This window comes from Echeneis naucrates, chromosome 19 (assembly GCF_900963305.1).
Source record: "Echeneis naucrates chromosome 19, fEcheNa1.1, whole genome shotgun sequence".
NCBI classification, from domain to species: Eukaryota; Metazoa; Chordata; class Actinopteri; order Carangiformes; family Echeneidae; genus Echeneis; species Echeneis naucrates.
In genome coordinates, this window is record NC_042529.1 from 17,614,842 (window position 1) to 17,635,326 (window position 20,485).

At 40.4% G+C, this 20,485-nt stretch overlaps 1 protein-coding gene across 1 annotated transcript in view; it reads right to left on the reverse strand.

Annotated features, from left to right (window-relative positions):
* Positions 1-2,120: 2,120 nt before the first annotated feature.
* The window catches only part of ryr2a (ryanodine receptor 2a (cardiac)), a 167,236-nt gene continuing 148,871 nt past the window's right edge, over positions 2,121-20,485 (reverse strand). The window contains 26 exon segments of the mRNA XM_029527137.1: positions 2,121-2,216; positions 2,636-2,687; positions 3,736-3,836; positions 3,996-4,060; positions 4,369-4,525; positions 6,014-6,148; positions 6,767-6,913; positions 7,269-7,329; positions 7,647-7,780; positions 8,703-8,745; positions 11,206-11,336; positions 11,436-11,594; positions 11,637-11,705; positions 13,408-13,494; positions 13,863-14,013; positions 14,419-14,483; positions 14,707-15,021; positions 15,093-15,299; positions 16,097-16,369; positions 16,516-16,731; positions 17,887-18,041; positions 18,367-18,525; positions 19,042-19,123; positions 19,212-19,316; positions 19,873-20,001; positions 20,336-20,424. Coding sequence (XP_029382997.1) covers positions 2,121-2,216; positions 2,636-2,687; positions 3,736-3,836; positions 3,996-4,060; positions 4,369-4,525; positions 6,014-6,148; positions 6,767-6,913; positions 7,269-7,329; positions 7,647-7,780; positions 8,703-8,745; positions 11,206-11,336; positions 11,436-11,594; positions 11,637-11,705; positions 13,408-13,494; positions 13,863-14,013; positions 14,419-14,483; positions 14,707-15,021; positions 15,093-15,299; positions 16,097-16,369; positions 16,516-16,731; positions 17,887-18,041; positions 18,367-18,525; positions 19,042-19,123; positions 19,212-19,316; positions 19,873-20,001; positions 20,336-20,424 — 3,383 coding nt within the window.

Sequence of the window (20,485 nt, forward strand, 5' to 3'; positions counted from 1 at the left end):
TCATTCAACACTTTCTGTTACTGAGGAATTAATTAATAAAAAATAAATTAAAAAATATCAAACTATAGTTCAATAACTATTCTATGAGAAATTAATTATTTTGCTTGTGAAGTTTTCATTCATTTGGCTATTGTTTGTGCATTCTCCCTTCTGTAGGGTCTTCACTCTGCCGGTTCATGTACTGGTTTACAGTTAAGGAGTAATTAAAAATAAGTAATCAAGCAACTGCATACTAAACACACAACCTGTATATCTCAACAACTCTTTGTAAGACAGTGTATACAGTGTGTATGTCTGCAGCAGCGTTTACTTAAACAAGATGAATTCATCTTCAATAATGTGGTATGGTATGACACGAAAAGACACACACACGCAGCTCTTCAGTAAACCCTACCACAGCAGCACAAACCACAGCCTCCACACTGATCACAAAGTGAATCAACACATCACCCAAAACTTTCAACGAAAACTTGAGCCATTTCACACATGACTTTCATCTTATGTCTCCAGACCTAAGGAGTCCAGAGGACAAATTCATGTCTTGCTCTCCCTTTACCACAGGCAGGGCATTTTTTTTTTCTTTAAATACCATCAGCCCCACCTTTTCTTATCTTCCACTGTGCATAGCTCATTCCCAGCTTAGTAAGGCACTGTATTGTCCTGTTACTCCTCCCCCGTTTCCCATCCACTCACGTCATGTATGTGATACCCTGTCTCTCCTTACCTCTTCTTTCATCCACTCATCGATTACTGCTGTGCATTCGCCCTGCAGAGACCCTACACGGTGTATTTATCTAAGCTCACGCAGATTTTACCTTTTTCTTGCTTTGGTATTGCTTTTTATAAAACTACATCATTTGATTCTTAAATGTAGGGAAAAGGCCCTACTGTACTAAAATAGACAGCGCAAAGTCCCAACAGCTCTATCAAGAGACTGATATCTCCTTCAGAGTGTAATGAACCTGTTCACACATCAGTCTACTCAAGAGCGTTAGAGTGGAGTTCAAAGAGACCTCAATAATGGACTCAATCATGTTGACAGCATGGTGTGGGCACATTTCACTTATCTTTAACACAGAAAATAGAGATACCTGGCATCTGAGGGAGGAGTGTGACTCACAAATGTCCATACTATGGCTGAGTTTCCAGTTCACTTAGCTCTTCAGTAACCGGGCCAGCTAATTGTGTTGCTATCAAAGATATTTGCTTACTTAAAGAGCCCTTCACACACATACTTGGCATGTTCAGGCATGGACTCAGGAACAACATCTGTAACTGAGTATTAACATCTACTTTATTTCACTTCATTACATTGGGTCAACTGGTGACGTTCAGATAGTTCAGACCTTTTTGACTCATTGTCACAGGTGTTGATTCAACTCTGTGCTTGCTTAGGAGACTGTGGTCTAGCGGCGTGCTGAATTAGATTATTCTGTACAGGAGCCTTCTATGTTCTTACCATGTACCACAAATTCAAAATTCTATGTACAGTTATCTTAGAGTAGAATCAAGTCATCGCCTCTTTGAGATTTTCTTGATCATGGAAGATTTATAAAAGGTCTGATTTATTGCAGAGCTCTTATGTTGGATTACAGTGTCCATCCCCTGTTCTTACCAACAACGTGCGTTGCACACATGAAAAGTGGCAAAAATCATTATAATGATTCTGTGTCCATAACTGTCCTGAGAGTTTTCTCTCTTTATCTTCTCTCCATTTTGTGTCCGTCCCTTTTTCAGTAAATCTTTATATTTTTTGCCTGTTACTGTGAATGTTAAATAAGTTAAAGCAAAGTAGTCTTTGTTTTAGCCAGAAACCTATTGTATATCATATATGATAATATTTCCTCTGTAAAAAGTCTTAGTAGCTTTCAATTAGTGTGCTGGAGGTGCATGGCAGAGCTGGCAGAGCTGACTGTCTGGATGAGGAAGAGCTGGGAGGCAGGCTGAGTGTGGGAGGATGGAGAAGGTGTTGTTCCTCCTGGACTGGGAGGTGGAGCAGAGTGGAGACCTGTCAGCAACTCGGATAGTATGAAAAGTTGAAGGGTGAAGCAGAGGAGAAGGTAGAGAGCCTTGGACAAGTGACAGTATAAGGGGGAAGAGTCTGTTGCTCTGACAACAGATCAGTTGAGCTGATCTTCGTACTGCTTCCGGAAACAGTCACCAGCTGGGAAAAACTCCCAGCAGCGCTCCTGGTACATCTTCCATACGTAAGACTCCTTGAAGACAGGGAGGGTTTACATGTTTTGCATGTATTAGACCATTCAACATCTTCCACTGGTGACTTTACCAAGAGCAGCTTCAAATACTGAAGAGCCTCAGTATGCTCAAAATGATGGCATATGACTACATCATTCCTGAGCAACTAAACCTACCAGCAGGGCTACAGCCTGCTGTCAGGAAAAGAGTGGGAAGTGAGGAACAAAGCACAGCTCAAATTGTCTCTCACTCCTCTCGTAAATTTCAAGTGTTTTCTATCCATTTTTAAATGTAAATACTTCAAGTGAAATGTTACATCAGTTGGTCACATGACAAATCAGACATGTTTTCTATCCTACATGTGAATCCAAGGATATTTATACCTGTATTAACCTCTACAATTTACTTACTGAGAGCAGAAGGAAAAGAGCTGGCTTACCTGGCCTGTGTGCTCTGTTTCATCTTTGTTAATGAGATACATCACAAAGAATCTGAAAAACACAGAGACACACACACACACACACACACACACACATTATAAAAAACACATCTACCAAATCACATATACGCCTGCTTGAAACAAACAGCAACAGAAGTAACTGATATAGCAACCTCAGTACTAACCTCAGTACTAACAATGAGGTGGAGTCCTTCACTTCATACCAAATACAAGATATTTAAAACCTTATGATCTTCATCTTAATACTACAGCAAAGTTCAAAGGGTAAAGTATCAATTTAATATAATTTCCTTCATGAGGAGTGCATCTACTTTTTCTGACATGTTCGCTCCCGAAGTGACTCAAACTCAAACTGGAACCACAAATTTTACATAAAAAATAACAATCTTAAACAAGGGACATTGTCCCACTTCGCTTGCAGTTCTTTCCACAGGGGACCAGGATCCTTATGACGAATGAGTAACAGTTGTTTTACTTGTTGGTTGCAAACATAAGATGAATTGAGGGAGAGTGAAAGAGAGTGAGAGACTGCACTGCGTCATCAAATAAGGATTACAAGGAAGTGAATAAGGGAGAAATAGTTTTTCATTTATTTTATCCAATTCAGACATCAGAACCGGTCAGCACCAAACACAAAAAACATCACCATGACTCTCGAACAATTCAGGATATGAATGGCCATTGGGGATGTAACAAATTTTTTTCATTGGGGAGTCTGTATGAAAGCAATGGTTACATCTATCGGTTCTGTTTGTTACAGAAATTTTAAGAAGTCCTTTTCACAAAACACTTACACAAGAAAAGGCAAAGTCACTTTATTAGGAACACTGCCCTGGATGATGGCAGCCTCTGGTCTTCAAGTCATGGATCCATTATTAAACTAACTTTTCATTTTATTCTATTCTTACCTGCCATCACATTCATGCCGCCATTCCTTGTTGTGTCACATCCCAGAGGGAGTCTCCTAGATTCAATACTAGGGAGTTCACTGATTGTACTGACAATAAGAAGCAGGTGCCCAGTGTTCCTGATAAAGTGTTTGCTGTGTACAAACATACACTAACTCCAGATGTACTCACAAGTAGTTGGCCAAGTTGTGCTCCTGTAGCGTGTGCGTTTCAAAGCCATGTGGCACAGTGTCAAAGTAATCGTTTCCTATTCCGCAAATAAAACACTTGGTCTGGGGGAGAAAAAGAAATGTTGAGTGACGAGGCCAAACATTACCTGCAGGTTTTTCCCAGTGAGCTGTGCCGGCCTCCTGGAGAAACTGTACACAGCAACCTGCATCTGAATTCAGTGAACATATGATGTGGAGATGTGTTTGAGTGTGTGTTTTGACCTCCATATCCTCTTTGACTTGCTCCTGCTGGTCCCTCAGTTCTCCAAATGCATCGATGATCAGGCCTGGTGATCCAAAGACCACAGATCGTGAATGTGTGCGAACAGCTGCTTATACTGCAACGACTTCTTCAACACATCTTTACAACCACCTGGAAACCTTTGGACGCAATTTGTTCCTGCCTTTCTTGCCATTCAAGAAAAGCAGGACTCAGTTCTCACTTGAGCAAAACAGAGACCTGTTTATTCATGAAGGATACAGTTAGTGTATGTGCCATCTCCTACAGTGCCTTCACATCAATTAACCCTTCAGCACAGTACAGTTTGTGTGTGTGTGTGTGTGTGTGTATGAGTGGGGGGGGGTCATCTCTCACCCTGGATGATAGCCAGGAGGATTACAATGACAAAGAAGAAGAAGGTGATGTCAAAGATGATCCGATAGATCTCATACTCGTCACCTGCTGGGTCCTCAATTTGGTCACCGATCCCTCCACCTGCCCTCACACCTACGTACATGTGAAACATGTAGCACTGGGAGAGAGGGTAAAGGACACAAAATAATAACATGGGTGAAAGACAAGACTTCTTTATTAGATCTGTTGAGTTGCAGTCAGTATGAGAGTTAGTGTGTCCAGGACAGACACAATCATTATGATTAGGAGGATATTCATAATTGGATATTAAATCGGATATTATTGGGATATTATTGGGATAATTGAAGTTGGAATGATTTGTATTTCATATAAAAATGGAATAATTGTGTGTCATTTTTAAGCCTGCTAAGTCTTATCTGTATTCAGAGTGGTTGTCTAGCACCATAACACTGATGGTGATAACAGTGTGCAAGTCTGAGCTGGTCCGATTGCATATGAACATGGTCTGAACTGGTCTGTATAAGTATTCCAAACTATCCCTCTGTCACTGTATCTCTCTGTCAGTGTATTGTGCTGTCAGGGCATCCCTGAGTCACTCCCTCCATCAGTCAATCCATTTGTCAGTCCATCTCTCCATCAGACTATCCATCCATCCCATTTGGCCAGTGTCACCTCCTTGTGGACCAGGAAGAGTCACCACCTCTGGTCCTTAATAGGAAACAGGAGAACTGCGGAATGTCATGGGTGGTTGACTGCTGAGGATTAGTATGTGTGTGTCTGTGTGTGTATCCTGAAATTTCCGGGTGACAGAAGCCCGTCCCCCTCTCAAGAAAACCAAAAGTACAGAGACCTTATATAGTGTTCCTTTTAGATGGCTTGCTGTGTTCAGCTGTATTGTTGCTCCCACATCTCTGACTTCTAATGCATAGTTAGGATTCAACTTCCTGTTAGGTTAACATGCAGATGTGAAGGGTTACACCACCACAATCACTGTATCATGACCTATACTATAAGGTATGGTCTATAGGCTTCGCAATGCTGCTCTACTTTTAATCAGAATGGCCTCCAGTGATAGCTTCCCTAGTTAAGATAATTCAGTATAATACAAGTTACCAGTTATGATTTTCCAGTCCACATTTCATTTCTCAGCACACCTCGAATCCAGACAATAAAACCCCAAAACAGCCTTAGACTGCTTCTAGTTGGCAGCACAAAACTCTTTCCTGATCCCATGTTAACTGTAGCTATTCCTGTTAAAAAAATACATGCCTGGAAAAGAAAATACCATTAGGTGACCGTGTAATCTTACAGCAGTTCAGCTGGAGAGGAGACAAAGCCTGAGGGTGAATACCATCAGAGCGCAGCTCCGACCCATGACTTTCTCTCCATAAATGGAGCTAGATCCTCTTTTCTGACAGGATGCTACTTTCAGAAAGGGTTCACTGACATGATAAGCAGAGCAGCAGTCATGTCAAACTCAGATATATGAACTACAGATATAAGCACAGTCCCGCATGTTGGGGCTTCATTCCTAACAGCCCTATTACTACCACCTCCTCCACATTCATCCATCTTCATACAGTGGCTGCTCCAGCCCATACTCATTACAGGTGGTGGGGTTGATTAAGACACTCCTCATACTCACTGTAAGCATATCGTCACACTTCATGTCTGGTAGTTCTCCGTCTTCACTCTTGTTGTAGAACTTCCGAAAGAAGTTGAAGGCCACTACTGTGTAAAGATAGACCACCACTGCCAACAGACCCACTGTTAGCACTAGCTGGAAGACAGAAAAAAAAAAAATAGGCTGAGAATAATCCTGACCAGAGCTACATCCATTGAGTGTGTTTGTGGACAGTCCTTTCCCGCTTTCTGGGGAAACTGAATAAATTGCAGTGATATCATATTTGGATTTGGTAATAAAAAACACCATTTAAATTTTCCTGCTACAAAATTGCTTGTTATAAACTATGGTATCCTTTCAGTAATTATAATTTTGTTGTACTTGTTCCATAATGCATGTGTGGTGTTCTAGGAAGAGTCATGTTGGTTCCAAACTTCTTCCATTTTAATGTATTCCTTGAAACAGTAAGCGCTTTGGAAATGGTTTCCATCCTTTGCATGATATTTGTTCATTGTATTAATATTTTCCTGATGATACAAGAAATTGACGGCCCTTATATGTAAAAGTATTAACTTCCACTATATGTCCATTTCCATTTGCTACGGAACTCTGGCAAATTGAAATTAACTAATTAATAATACCTTCTACAAAACTCTGGTAGACTGTGCTCCAGTCTGAGTCGACATCTAACCTGAAAACTGTTTTTGATATTGAATCAATTTTAAATGGTTTTTACAAGCATATGGGGTTTTTGCTTCCCTGTTTGTTGTTTACCTGTTTCCCATTATGTGTGACAGAGGAGAGGATGGTGCGTAGTGTCTTAAAACCCATGGCAATGTCGAGCAGATGGGCAGCAAAGAAGAAGTTGTTATAGTGGCCCAAAATGGACATGGTCATATACCAGGCCAGATATAGGAAGGACTGCAAGGAAGAGGGGTGAGAAGGGTTAGCATGGGATTGTAGTGACTGCTGCATTGAATGTGTCAGTGCTGAGAAAGGAAGCTATACCAACATTAAATAAGGTTTTGCTTGTTGCAATTATTAAGATGCAGTGCTCCCGCTGCAGCTTAACCAGTAGGCTCTCTGTGAGGTGCCGATTCACATGCTGCATCTAAATACTGGACCTGTGGATCTTCCTTACTCGATTTCTGTACCCTCATGAATTCACAAAGCTCAGAATTTACTTTTAGACTTAACAAATACTGTCCCCCCATAAGTGAATCCAGATGATTAAGCAAATCAACTGAAGGTGAATTGTGTGTTTCTAAATACTTACATTGTCAGTGAATACCACCCCCAGTTTCCAGATCTGATACTTGACATCTATGGAGTTGAGCCTGTTAAAAGGAAAGACAGGTTTGCAAAGGCTGGCCATGTTTGATGACTTCTTTGTCCTAAGTTAGGTCTACAAGGCAGAACTTTAACTTCATTCCAAATGCCCCAGTAAAAGATTAGAGTTTCCTTCATATGCATAGTGAAAATTGAGTTCTCATATGTCTGGATGAAACCAACCTCTTTTCTCTGTCAACTGTAGTTAACTATTTTGCTTTAGATGGAATAGATATAGGTGACAGCTGAAGAGATCTGACCTCTTCAGTGTGGCATAACCTTTGCCAACTACACAACAGAGCTTACTGTCACCACACGCACTCACACAGCAGCCAATGAGCTGTCTCTCCTGGGCTTCCTCTTCTTATGAGCATCACTGAAGTCCAGTGCAGCCTTGTCCATTCCCAGCAGTTCACTGATGCGGTCATGGCCATAAAACTCCCCGTATTTATCCATCACCTGAGGAAAAGCATAATTTCTTCATCTGACACTTTCAGTGGAAAAATATTAAACTAAAAGGACAACTGCAACCATATTCCCTGCAATATCTATAAGTCTAAAAGGTTTTCAGCAAACACTTCATCACCATCCATTTTTATATACAGTCTAGGGTAAGAATATGTATATCAGGCATATGCTGTTGCAGTATGTGACTGCTGTTGAATGTTTAGTTAATAATTATATCAATATCACAAAAACCATTAAAAAAAATTGTATCATAGCTTTATATCAAAGTTATGGTGCATCACACGTAAAATAGCTTGTTGAGTAAAACTTTGATTGACTTGGGCTCAGTCATGTGATTATCAAATTGTTGTGATTGGTCATTATGCCTGGGGTTCTCAAAGTGGGAATCAAAACATTACAGGACATTTTCACACCCCATCTATTTCATGCCTATGTATCTTTATTAATGCCTTTCTTTATTTACAACAAATATCCTACATCAAAACAAAACATTCATATACCAACAAAAAAAAAATAATCTACATGTAGCCTAAATGAAATTAACATTATATAGGAGGCCAGGAGAAAAATTTATCCTGGAACCAATGTGTGAAAATTATTATTAATGTCGGCATGTGAATTGCAGCACAACAATAAACAAATTTTCACACAGAGGCTTGGCAAGCTAGTGTGGGCTGTAATATCACAAAATGGATATCTTTGTTACATGGACAACAAAAGTTGGTGATAGATAGAACATGATGTTATTTGATGTTACCTCAATATATTTGAGCTTTCTTTTTTTTTTTTAGCATTAGCATTTTGTTGAGGCGATTGGGGACAGATGAGGCATGATAATTCCCCCTTGCCTAAATTAGGAAATGACCCACAAAGTTTGAGAATTACTGCATTATTGCAGTCTGCACAAACCTACCTTCCTTTTCACAAACTTATCCCAGTAGTTGTTTGGGAAGGATCTGTAAATTAGAGGACAGAACCATGATGACTGACATCATCTTCAAGATGTATTATAAACATAGAGACAAGACAGCTGATGAATTTGCAATTTCCTTGAAGTCTGCACGAATTTGGGAATAATACCATGGAGCCAGCCTCCTCTGTTTGATTACTTTCTTTTTGAGAGGGGTGGCATCAACGCAGTGAACACAGTGTGGCCATAGTGCTAATCACAAGGTCATCAACCTGTGTATAGGAGAAATCCTCATTTGAATTTAGATATTGCATTGTTGGGAATGATGACCAAATGTTCTCTTTAAATTTAGCCACAGCATCTTCAGATAAACATCTTCTATAGCTGAATTTATTCCTTGACGCTTTGCAGTCAATTAAAGTAAACTCAAATGCAATGAGGTAATGGTTTGCCAATAGAGTTTTGAGGGTAAATTGTTAACTTGTCGATTTCAATGTCATATGTTAGAACATGATCAAGGATATGATTGAAGCAGTGAGTGGATTCATTCACATGATGGGAAAAGCCAATTGAGTCTGGTAGGGAAAGAAACCCAGAACTAAGGCTGTCACTTTCTACATCAACATGTATATTGAAATCTCCCAGTATAATGATTTTATCTGTACTGAGTACTAACTCTGATATAAACTCAGAAAACTCTGATAGGAATTCTGAGTACGGACCAGGTGGACGGTATACTGTAACTAACAGAACTGGTTTTTCACCTTTCCAGTCTGAGTGGGAAAGACTAAGAGTGAGGCTTTCAAAAGACCTGCAGCCAGATTTTGGTCTGGGGTTGATTAATAGGCTTGACTGAAATATTGCAGCCACCCCCCCTCCTCGACCGGTGGTACGAGGAATATGAAAGTTAACATGAGTGGGGGGTGTAGCTTCATTAATGCTAACATACTCATCCTGCTGCAGCCACGTTTCAGTTATACAAAATAAATCAATATGGTGATCAGCTATGAGATTGTTAACTAGTAGAGATTTTGATGATAGTGATTGAATATTCAACAGTCCACATTTAATTACAGTGTTATTTGAGACTGAATTTGTGGCTGTTTTAATTTCAGTTAGGTTTTTGTTTTTAGCTCCTCTTCTGTTTAATTTGGGTTTATTAACTTTACTAAATGTAGGTGGTCGGGGGAAAGACATAGTTTCTATAGACCTAAACATAGACAGAGACTCTATTCTATTCTCAGCAGATGACCGCTCTGACTGAGGCGCAGAGGAGCGTGTTAAACTGCGGCTCTGCCTCCTGGTCTCGACTCGGGATTGTCAGGGTTTTGAATTTCTAATAAAATCTGCCATATTCCTAGAAATGAGAGCGGCCCCGTCCACGGCGGGATGGACACCATCTCTCCTAATTAGACCAGGTCTCCCCCAGAAAGACTTCCAGTTATCTATGTAGCCCACGTTGTTTTCGGGACACCACCTCGACAGCCAGCGGTTAAATGCGGCTGTACATGTCATCACTGGTCCGATTGGGGAGGGGGCCGGAGAAAACTACAGTGTCCGACATCGTTTTAGCAAAAGTACACACCGATTCCACATTCATTTTTGTGACTTTCGACTGGCGACTTCTGGTGTCGTTACTGCCGACGTGAACTACAATATTAGCATATTTTACGTTTACCCTTAGCCACCAGTAAAGACTGGATATCGCCTGCTCTGGCCCCCGGATACACTTCACTATGGCCGCCGGTGTCGCTAACTTCACGTTCCTCAGAATAGAATCACCTTCACTAGTGTCGGCTTTTCAGCGGGTGTGTCGCTGAGAGGGGAGAACCTGTTGGAAACGTGAACTGGTCGATGGTGAACCGGGGGCTGCTGCCTACGACTATGCCTCTTGACTCGGACAGTCACCGAGCCGCCCTGACTAGATCCCGGCTGCTCAGGAGCCACTGGGGGGAGGAAACTATCTTAGCTGCCGTATGAGCTCGTCTAGGTTGGCCCCCACCGGCTACGGGGGGGGGGGGCTAGCTACACTAGCATAAGATGGGCATAAGGTGCGGAGGGGCAACTCTAACGCGCTAATTTTTGCCTCCATTTGTACCATCATCCTGCATCTATGACAAGAGGTGCTATATAAAAGGAGGCAGAAGAATAACTACATATGAGGCACAGAGAACAGGAGAGGGAGAAGGAGGGAGAAGGAGGGAGAGATAGTTGAGAGAGCTACAGGCCATTGCTAATCGTGTAGTTTGATTAGCAGAGTAACACTATCGTCTATAAGCTAAGGAAAGGGAAGAGTGATTGAGTTCTATACCAGTTTAAGTATGATAACAGTTTGCTGGCGGATTAATCGGTGAATAGGAAAGAATTGCAGAGATGACAGAGAGCACAACCACCAGTGACCAGAAATGACTCAACACACTTAAAATTAAAATTAATCTTCAAAAATGCAGTTTGCCTAATAATTGTGCATACACACTATGACATACTGACACACAGGGCCACTCACTGTGTGTTGATGACCAGTCTGTCCCACTGGCCCTTGATGTCATCTTCAGATGGCTGTTCTGTGATATAGAGGCCATCAAACTCCAGCTTCCTGGCCACCTCCTTCTCACGCTTGAATATAACGAGTGGCACCTACATAGACACAAACACACACACACAAACACAATTTTGATTAGTTGACAGCCAGACTCCAGTGTTTCACATGACTCATCCTATACATCATTATCATGCCTTAAGGCAGTAGTATCCAATGATACAGAAGAAGGAGATAACAGTATGTAGGATGGCCAGGATCCTCAGCATGGGCTCCATATATCCACTGCTCTCCTCTAGCACGAAACGGACAGTGACAGGTTTCAGGTGCTCCCCTGACTCATCTGGCACCTCATCCTTTGTGTCTGCTGCTTCCCCTCCCAGTCTGTCCCAGTGAACACTGTTGTCTGGCTGGCTGCTGGTGTACATCAATTCCCTGTCCTCCACCACAGATGAGGATGTGGAGACCTGGTAGGGAAAGTTTGTTAGTTCTTCAGAGCATGTTGTGACTCTGATAATTGACCTCATTCATATACAGGGTTAATAAAGGCAATTTATGTGCTTCCTATTAGTTTAGTTACACGCCCAGATAGCAAAATTACATTGAATCAACATTGATATATTGTGAGTAAGGTTGAATTTTGGTTAAGGTTGAAAAATCAACAGCAGATAAACCATCTAATAATTTATTGTTGAAAATATGTCATTGAATCAACATTGAGTGATGGTTGAGTTTGATGATTGAAATACCAACAGTGAATCAATGTTTTTTCAAGGATGGTATTTTGATGGGTAGAACTGCATCAGACCATTTAAGAGTGCCTCATACACTTCAATTTAAGCACCATATGTTGTGGACGTTATTTTTTATGAGTAAATCTTTTTAAAGTTTGTGTGTAATATGTTATGACATCTAGAAGCTGCCTCTGGATCGCAACAGGAAGGAGTGGGGCAGTGAAAGTGTTTAAGCCAGGTGGTATATGTGAGTGTCAGAGAGAGAGTGTGGATCATAATCGTTTTTTAAGGGTGATTGAGGCTCAATGTAAATGTAAAAATGGGCTAGACCCACCTACAATCAAGATTAGGGAGCTGTCTATGCCTCAGATTTTCCCGCTGCTGTATTTTTGCACTCGGTCCTGCTGCTCTTTTGGTGAGAATATTTTTCCTAACTGAGCCTGATTTGTGGGTGTTAGAGTTCATTAAATTTTGATAACGTTTTATATTTACAGCATTGTTAGCCGCCCAGGTTAAGCTCTTAGCACACAAACGTAGCTTAACGTTTTAACTTTGTGTGTCCGTTGAGAGTAGAAATTCGGTATTCATAAAATGTCTGAAATCACACTCAATCATGTTTAATAATCATTTAAAATGTTTAAACACACTGTCCTGCCAGACAGTTTCACCACAACCTGTCCACCTAGAGTTAAGCAACACTTTCAAAAAGTAGCTTCGATGCTCCTGATCGAGATGGAGGTTTGAGGAGGACTCCAAGGGAAAATTGTTGTTCAAATTAAAGCACATAAAGGTCCTTTTGAATTATAAGAAATAAAAATAATAGAGGTATTTATATATGTTTAAAATTTACATGCAGAATACCATTTAGATGATGGTTGAATCAGTGTTGATTCAGTGTCAGATGTGTTTGAAAATATGACAATTCAACATTGATCATAATGATAGCTTTCAATTCCGTTTCAACGTAGAATGTAGATTCAACATTTCTGCATGACGATAAATCAACGTTGATTCAATGTGATTTTGCTATGTGGGACAATAACAAACACAACTTTTGAGGAACTGATTTTACCTTTTTAAAACTTTTTAATTTTTTTTTTTTTTTTTTAAATGTCATGAATTTAGTCAGTTTAGTTTTTTTAATTGATGTTCTGGGCGCCCCTGGGAAAATGTGCACAAATGCTACTTACATATTTTTATTATTAGATTATTATCTTATAAAACCAACTTTTGCATAGTCAAAATACTACACCTGTTTCCCCAGAGAGCAGAAATGACACTCCTTACTCCTAACTAAAAACTACATTTACCAGCTCGATAGAAAGTGAGTGATGCAACTTTAAAAAACTATTTCACCTTTTCTCGAAGGACTAAAAATAACTGATTCTGTTCTTACCCAAAAAAATGTCCCTGCTAATATGTTGTAGCTCCATACCTTGTAGAATAAGAGGATGAAGTTGATTGCAAAGGCAACAAACAGAGCCAACATCCTCATATTGTAGAAGTTTCTGGCAAAGTAATTCTGCAGGGTCAGAAACAGGAAGAGGAGAAATTACGGGTGTTGTTGAGCCATACGTTTTATATAATCACACATTGTCAATCTCACTGCCTCCCCTGACCTTCTCTGTCATTTTTTTGAACTTCTTTTATACAAAGCTGGACTTGAAATTTATGTGTTAAATGGCCAAGATTGTAATGAATTTGTCTGTGCAGCTTTTATGTGAAATTCTGCATCTCCTCTACTTTGAATATTCATTTCAATGGTCTCATTTGTGAACACATGGTCAAAGGATAATGAGCTGGTCACAGAGTCAGGGTTAAAGTTAGTTAGCGCGGTGTGACTAACCACTAGCCTGAAAAAATAAAATAACAGGCAGATGAATGCTGTACCAGCAGTTTTCTCTGGTAGGCCAAAATCTTCTTCAGGAATGCAGATTCCTGCAGATCAGGTTCATCAGACTTTGAGGTATGATGTCTTCTAATTTTTGGCTTTGTCTTCTCATTCTTCACATGTTTCTGTTGTTCCTCTACATGTCCAGCCCTGAAACCACAACACACAACATATTACCCTGAGCAACCCCAACAGTTCTGTAGTGTGGCACTGTGCCATCACCCATTTTAGTGTACTCTATAGATTTTATTCAAACCTTTCATATGGATCCTGTGGATAAGAAATAGTGCATTTTGTCACTGCAATGTAACTGCAGTGAATAAGTCAAAACAATACAGCATGAAAAATGAGAGTGTTGAAGGATGAATAACCATACATGCTGCAGTCTGACACACAATAAGGGTATGCTTATCAGGTGATTCAATATTGTGTTTGCTGAAGGAAGAATTTACAGGTGGCTAAGGATATAGTTAGAGGACAGGGTTAGGTCATCAGTAACACTGTAGGATTTATTGATTGCTCATTACAAATTAACAAACAAGAATGTGTACATACTCCAATGTTTTCTGGGGCTCAGCTGCAGTCTCTGGTGGAACCTCCTTCTCCTCTGAGGATGAGTTCTTGAATGAGACAACGGACAGAAAAAGTGTGAGTTTCCTCAGTCAGTTTCTTCCTGTGACTGATCGTAAACACAATATTCTGTAGATCAGAACAGCTGTTCAGATAGGTTTGAAATAGGCTTGGTCTGGAAGGGTCCAAACAGGACTGAATTGGTCTGAAAGGGTCAGAAGGACAGGAAGTGCTAATCAACACTAATTTAACTCCTACACTAATTCTTCTCACCTGATGCCTCCGTCTGAGCTCAGTTGGAGGTGCTGTAGGTGGGACTAATGGGTTCGGGGAGGGCACTGGAGAGTTGAGCATTTCAGTCAGGCTGGCGTTAGGGTTATGGGGTGTGATCTTGTATTGACCACCCTCCCTTCTTAAGTCCAAACCAAAGATGTCTGACAGTAGCTCAGTCTCACTGGTGTTGACTGCCAAGTCAGCCAGGTCCTCCTTTGGGGAGCTACGTTCAGACGTCCTCCTATCTCGGTCCTCCCCTTCACCTCGCACCTCATCCTGGGTATGGTCAGGCATGCTGGCCAACAGCTCCGACACCTGGGGATTAAATTAGTTTAGGAGTGTAGGAACACACAATGAGAATGCTCTGTTATATCAGATACACTAACCTTTATGGTCTTGGCCCCCTCCACCAAAGTTCCTCCCATGAAGGTGTTGTAGAAGATACGGCAAAATCCTCGCGCTACACTGAACGCCACATGGAGAAGTCCCAGCAACACTGACCAGTATAAGGACACAAGGGTGGTCACCATGTCTTTTACTGTCATATTCTTTATCTTCTTCATCTGCTTCTTTAAGCTCTTCATAGACATCACCTTGAAGAGGTTGTCAAACACCAACAATCATAAATCTGATGCAACAGTTTTAAGCTCAGACACATTCATTGAGCAATCATCTGTTCAAAGGTAAAGTTGACTTTCTTTGTAAAGCACATTTAAACACGGCAGTGAGCCAACATCAAAGTGTTGAAAAAATTATTCTTAAAAAAGAGCAAGTAAAAAAATAAAAAGTGCATAAACTATATAATGAAATATATGAAAATACAATATTAAAAGGAACTGAAGTGAGCATACACAAAATATAGAAAATTGTAAACTTTTAGTTTGTTTTAGTATGAAGTTGGGATGAACACTGGATGTGTGATCTGTGACATGAGGTGGTGTCTTGGAGTTTTAAAGTTAATGAGCAAGGTCTGAAGCTAACAGAAAGTCAGTGAACAGAGGCTCATTCTGAAACGATAAACTCAAATCTCAGTACCAGTCAATATTCTTGAAGAATTAATTCTAGAACAACTGTAGTGCAGCTCACAAGACTAGGGGCCATCAGTATGACCAAGATGGTTGTAAAGAAGGTTAGATCACTTTCTTATTGATACAGAGATGAGATTTCTGGATATAAACAGAAAAAATAAAAAATCTTCAGTTTGCCAATAAATGAATTAAGTTGCTTCCCATCCATGCTCTGACATCAGCTGTGAAACAAACCATGAGAGGATGAAGGGCAGCTTGGCATGAGCTTGCATTATTATATGCTGACTAGATACTGAAGACATAAACACATAGACATGAGATTGATATTTATCTCCTCATGTCATTATGCTGGGTCCTCTCACCTTGATTAGCAGAATGACATTGTAACGCAGAGCTAACAGTGCCATGCAGACTGTGGTTACAGAGAAGAAGCCCATCTCTGGACTCTCTTCCTCTGATTTCTCTCGCTCACTCTCCTCCTTCATGGCTGAACGCTCACCAGCGTCAGACATTTGAGCTGCCAGCTGCATTTCAAAGATAGTGTCTTCACAGAAATTCACAAACAGCTCCATTTTCTCCTTCTCTCCTCCTTCATTCACTACATCAAAGATGAACTGACGCTTGGATTCTTTGACCTGGGTGGAACATAGTGAAGACAGGGAGCTGGGAAGGGCTTTGCTGCCACCATTGAATTCTATCATGAAATCTACAGGTATCTCTTAAGTGACTTGTCTCTAAAACCAGAAGGTAGATTTGTTGATTCATTCTGTAGCATCTTTACCTGAGGTTTCTCCCACTGTGTGCGACTGGACTCACTAATCTCAAAGTAGACCCTTTCGATGCGCTTGGCGCTGCCCATTATCTCGATTCTGCCCAGGTAGGGCTGGAAGTAGTTGAGGACACTATCTGCCAGCTCCAAGAATGTCTGCAGGCGGGTGTCATGAGGCATGTGCTCTGACAGATTGGTCAGCAAAACCGCCACATTGAAGCCAATATCCTATGAATCACAAACATGTTAAATTGGTTTTCTCCCCTGAATATATAATTTTTGCTTTTTGCCCATTGACTAGTGTGAATGCCACATTGATGTTATCCAAGCCTACCAACCAGTCAAAAAGTTGGTGACATTTTATATAACTTTCACCCACATGTCAATTTTAAGTTGATACAATATTAAATTTAATAGAAAAAAAAAAACAAAAAAACAACAGTTTGTGTTATTTTCAATTGCCAGTGGTAAAAGTGTTGCCCCCACTGTTAGCCTGGATTAAGTACAGTTTTTTTGGATCCCTGCCTTCCTCTGCTGCCTGTGGAAGGAGTTTTAGTGCAAGACGGGGAAGAATTACTTTACAGAACTTTGAAAAACAGCTTCCGCTAAAGCTGAACAAGAACTTCTTCCAGTTTGAGCAGTAGACTTGAAGGAGGAAAGAGAGGAGTGGAAGAGAGGTAGAGCGAACTGGAGGAGGGAAGAGAAAGATGAGGGGAGGGGGGAGCAGTCGAACGGAGTAGGAGGCAGAACAAGGGGAGAATTGCAGAGAAGAAATTTTACTTTTTGCACTGTTACCCAAAATAAACTTTGTAGTTCAGTTTACAGAGATTTTTGTCTCCTTTTTTATTTATCATTTTGATATTGGATACAGGTTATTCTTTTAATAAAACGAATAAGACAGTTACATTGTTGGCCCTGTTGTCAGTTTAGTTTGTTTCTATAGGATTGCCTTCTGATTTAATAATTTTCAGTTTAAATCAATTCATTCACTGCATTATTTTAGAGGCAGATTCTTTGTGTGTGCTGTTTCTAAACACATTGCGTTGGAATGAAAAGTACTTTGAATACTTAATTATTATTTTTAATCAAGTCATAGTTTAACTTAGCTACTTTCACTTTTATTGGAATAACATTAGACCAGTAGGATTCGTACTTTGACTGGAGTTGTGTACTTACTCCACCACTGCCCTCAGGTTATTATTATCAGACAGTTTTTCCTGGGTTTAAACTAATTTAAGGTCACGTCAGAGAAAGGAAAAAACTAAATAATTCTTTTAAAAGCCCTCACAAGATGGTGAAACATACATTTCAATCACAGGCTTTGAATCTTCACATGGACTCATGCTTGGATAGTTTAAGCTCCTTGGAGATCAGACTTTATACCTTGGCTGGCTCATGAAAGCGCTCCACAAACTCTTCATAGTCCAGAAGTTCATTCTCATCAGTCTCAGCACAGGAGAGCAGAAACTCTGTCTCAGATTGGGTGTAGTGTTTGTGACTCTCCATGGCCTTATGGAAGTCCTTCTTGGAGATGACACCTGTCAGTGAATTTATACATGGTCAGCTCTTGTCACATCATCGTTGGACTCTGTTTAGCTTTACCACCTAAGCTTCCTATTGCATCTGCACACCTGCTCTCCTTCTGCTACTCATCAAGCACTGTTGTGAGTTGGTGTCCTGTTCATGTCTGATCCACCCAGGATCAGGTGCTCATCAGTTTACCTACCTCTTGCCTGCACTGTATGTAGGTAGTTTGTCCCTGCCTGCTCTGAGGCTCCACATGTCTGTCAATGTTATTACATTCATGAAATAATGAATGATGTAAAAAGGACAAACAAAATAAAGAGTTCTACAGAGCCTTGCCTTTTCCATCAGGATCATACTCCTTGAAGGCATCAGAGGAAGTTAGATCTTTCAGTTTGAGGAACATATCAAAGAACTTGAGGATCATCTCAACATTATTGGACGACTCCACCAACATGTCCACCATCTGCTTCCCAATGGTCCCATTTACCACATTACCTGGCAGAACAAAATAGCACAGTCAACTGAAGCACCTGAAGCTGAAACATCAGATTGTATCCATCCTTCCCAAACAAACTCCTTTCCAAAGTGTATACAATCATTGACCATGTGGGAGTCACAAAGTGCAGCCTGTTTGCTTATGATGCAGCTCAGTTTGACTTACCCATTGATAATGTGACAGCTGAATGGAAGACTTGTGTTGGAAAGATACCTTGGTGTCAGATGTTTCTATTCTTACTGTTAAGTTGAAAAACTTCATTCATTCACACATTCCACTGTGCCTGTCTGGTGTAAATTCACTCCGTACCTCAAAACATATAAACCATTTCTCAAAAGCTGATTCTGGAAAAGATGAGCACACTGTGTGGGGCTATATTTTTATCATTTTATCATTTAGCCTTGATGATTCAAACATCCAAACATATGAGGCCTAGTGAACACATTCACAAACAGTGCTTTAAAAATAAGATGGAAGTGTGTTTCTGTCTCACACGCTGTTATCACACATCCTACCCTCCAGCATAGACAGCAGCATGACCACCATGTCTTTCTGCAGGTCCATCAGTTCCTTCAGTAACTCAATCTGACTGGAGTCCTGGGGGGTAAAGATAAATTATGTCTGACGGATTTAGGAGTCATCAGCCTCTCGCGCACAGACACACACATACTTTGTAGCAGCTCACCTGAGATAGTTTCATTTGCATATGAGCAAAGACATGAAGGAAACCCACCACTGCATCCCACAGACGGCTATGGGCCAAGCTCTGCTGGTTGCCGGTACATGGCCCCTTCAATGACACAAGTAACAAGAACAATCACATCACTTTCCTACACTGACTTGTGTTGAGCATTTCACTGATGTAGCGTCTCAGCCATTCTGTTCAAACCATCTTGAGTACCAGTTGAAAATAATAATCTAGTGATGTTGATTATCAAAAATGTCATATCCATTCTGATACTCTGATAAAGATAACTCAGCTTTCACTCTGATCAAATCCTTTTTAACAAAAGCCGAATTACAACACACATTAAAGTACAGATTTTAGTCATGCATTACTTTTACTCTCAATATTACTCTTGTTACTCCTAGTGTGTATTCATAAACATAGTGTAAATATCCAGTTAGCAAAATCATTAAATCATGGTTCACTTAATTCTGCATGTTAATTAACCAACTGCTAGAGAGGATCCCCCAAGATCCATCCTTGGTAGAATCAAATTAGATTATATTGACCTACAAAACATTGAAGTCCCATTCCCAGCCCTAATAACACCTGAAATTATTCAAAGAAGTAATTTCCCCATAATGACTTGAACAGTAATAGGTGCAGTGGCAGTTTGTACCTGGATGTACTCCGTCAGTGTGTTGAAAACCTGCTTGGCCACATTTATGGCCTTGGAGAAATTCCTTTGACCCTGCTCGTCGATGACATCTTTCCCAGAGTAATACCAGTAGAAATCACTGATAGACTCCTGCATGAGGCGAAGAGAATGAGACAGGTGAACTACAACGACAGTTAAGTGTAACACAGAGTGGCCATGGAATGCTGGCAACATTCACTGATTCCACAATTAACCCAAACATCAAATCTAGGAAGGATCAAGGAAATGTGAATATTTTTTAATCAGTTGGATTCTGTTTTTAGCATGGGTGAATATTTGTGCCAAATCTGATGAAGTTCTTAGAAGGTGATACTGAGATCACAGAGATGTATAAATAACAGTGAAAATAAGCTTGGTGTGATTTTAAGAGGACCACAGTCTTAAATTTACAGTAAGAAGATACTATTGCGCAGGAGGGGCTGACCTGCACTCTGAGGAGGTAGTCGACAGTAGAGATGATGATGTTGACAGTTGTATTGTTCCCCGTTTGTGTCCTTAAGTAGTTCTGGAAGTCTGTAATAACATATTGCTAGTTATTGTGATTGTCAAATGATTTCAAATTAAAAGATAGTGT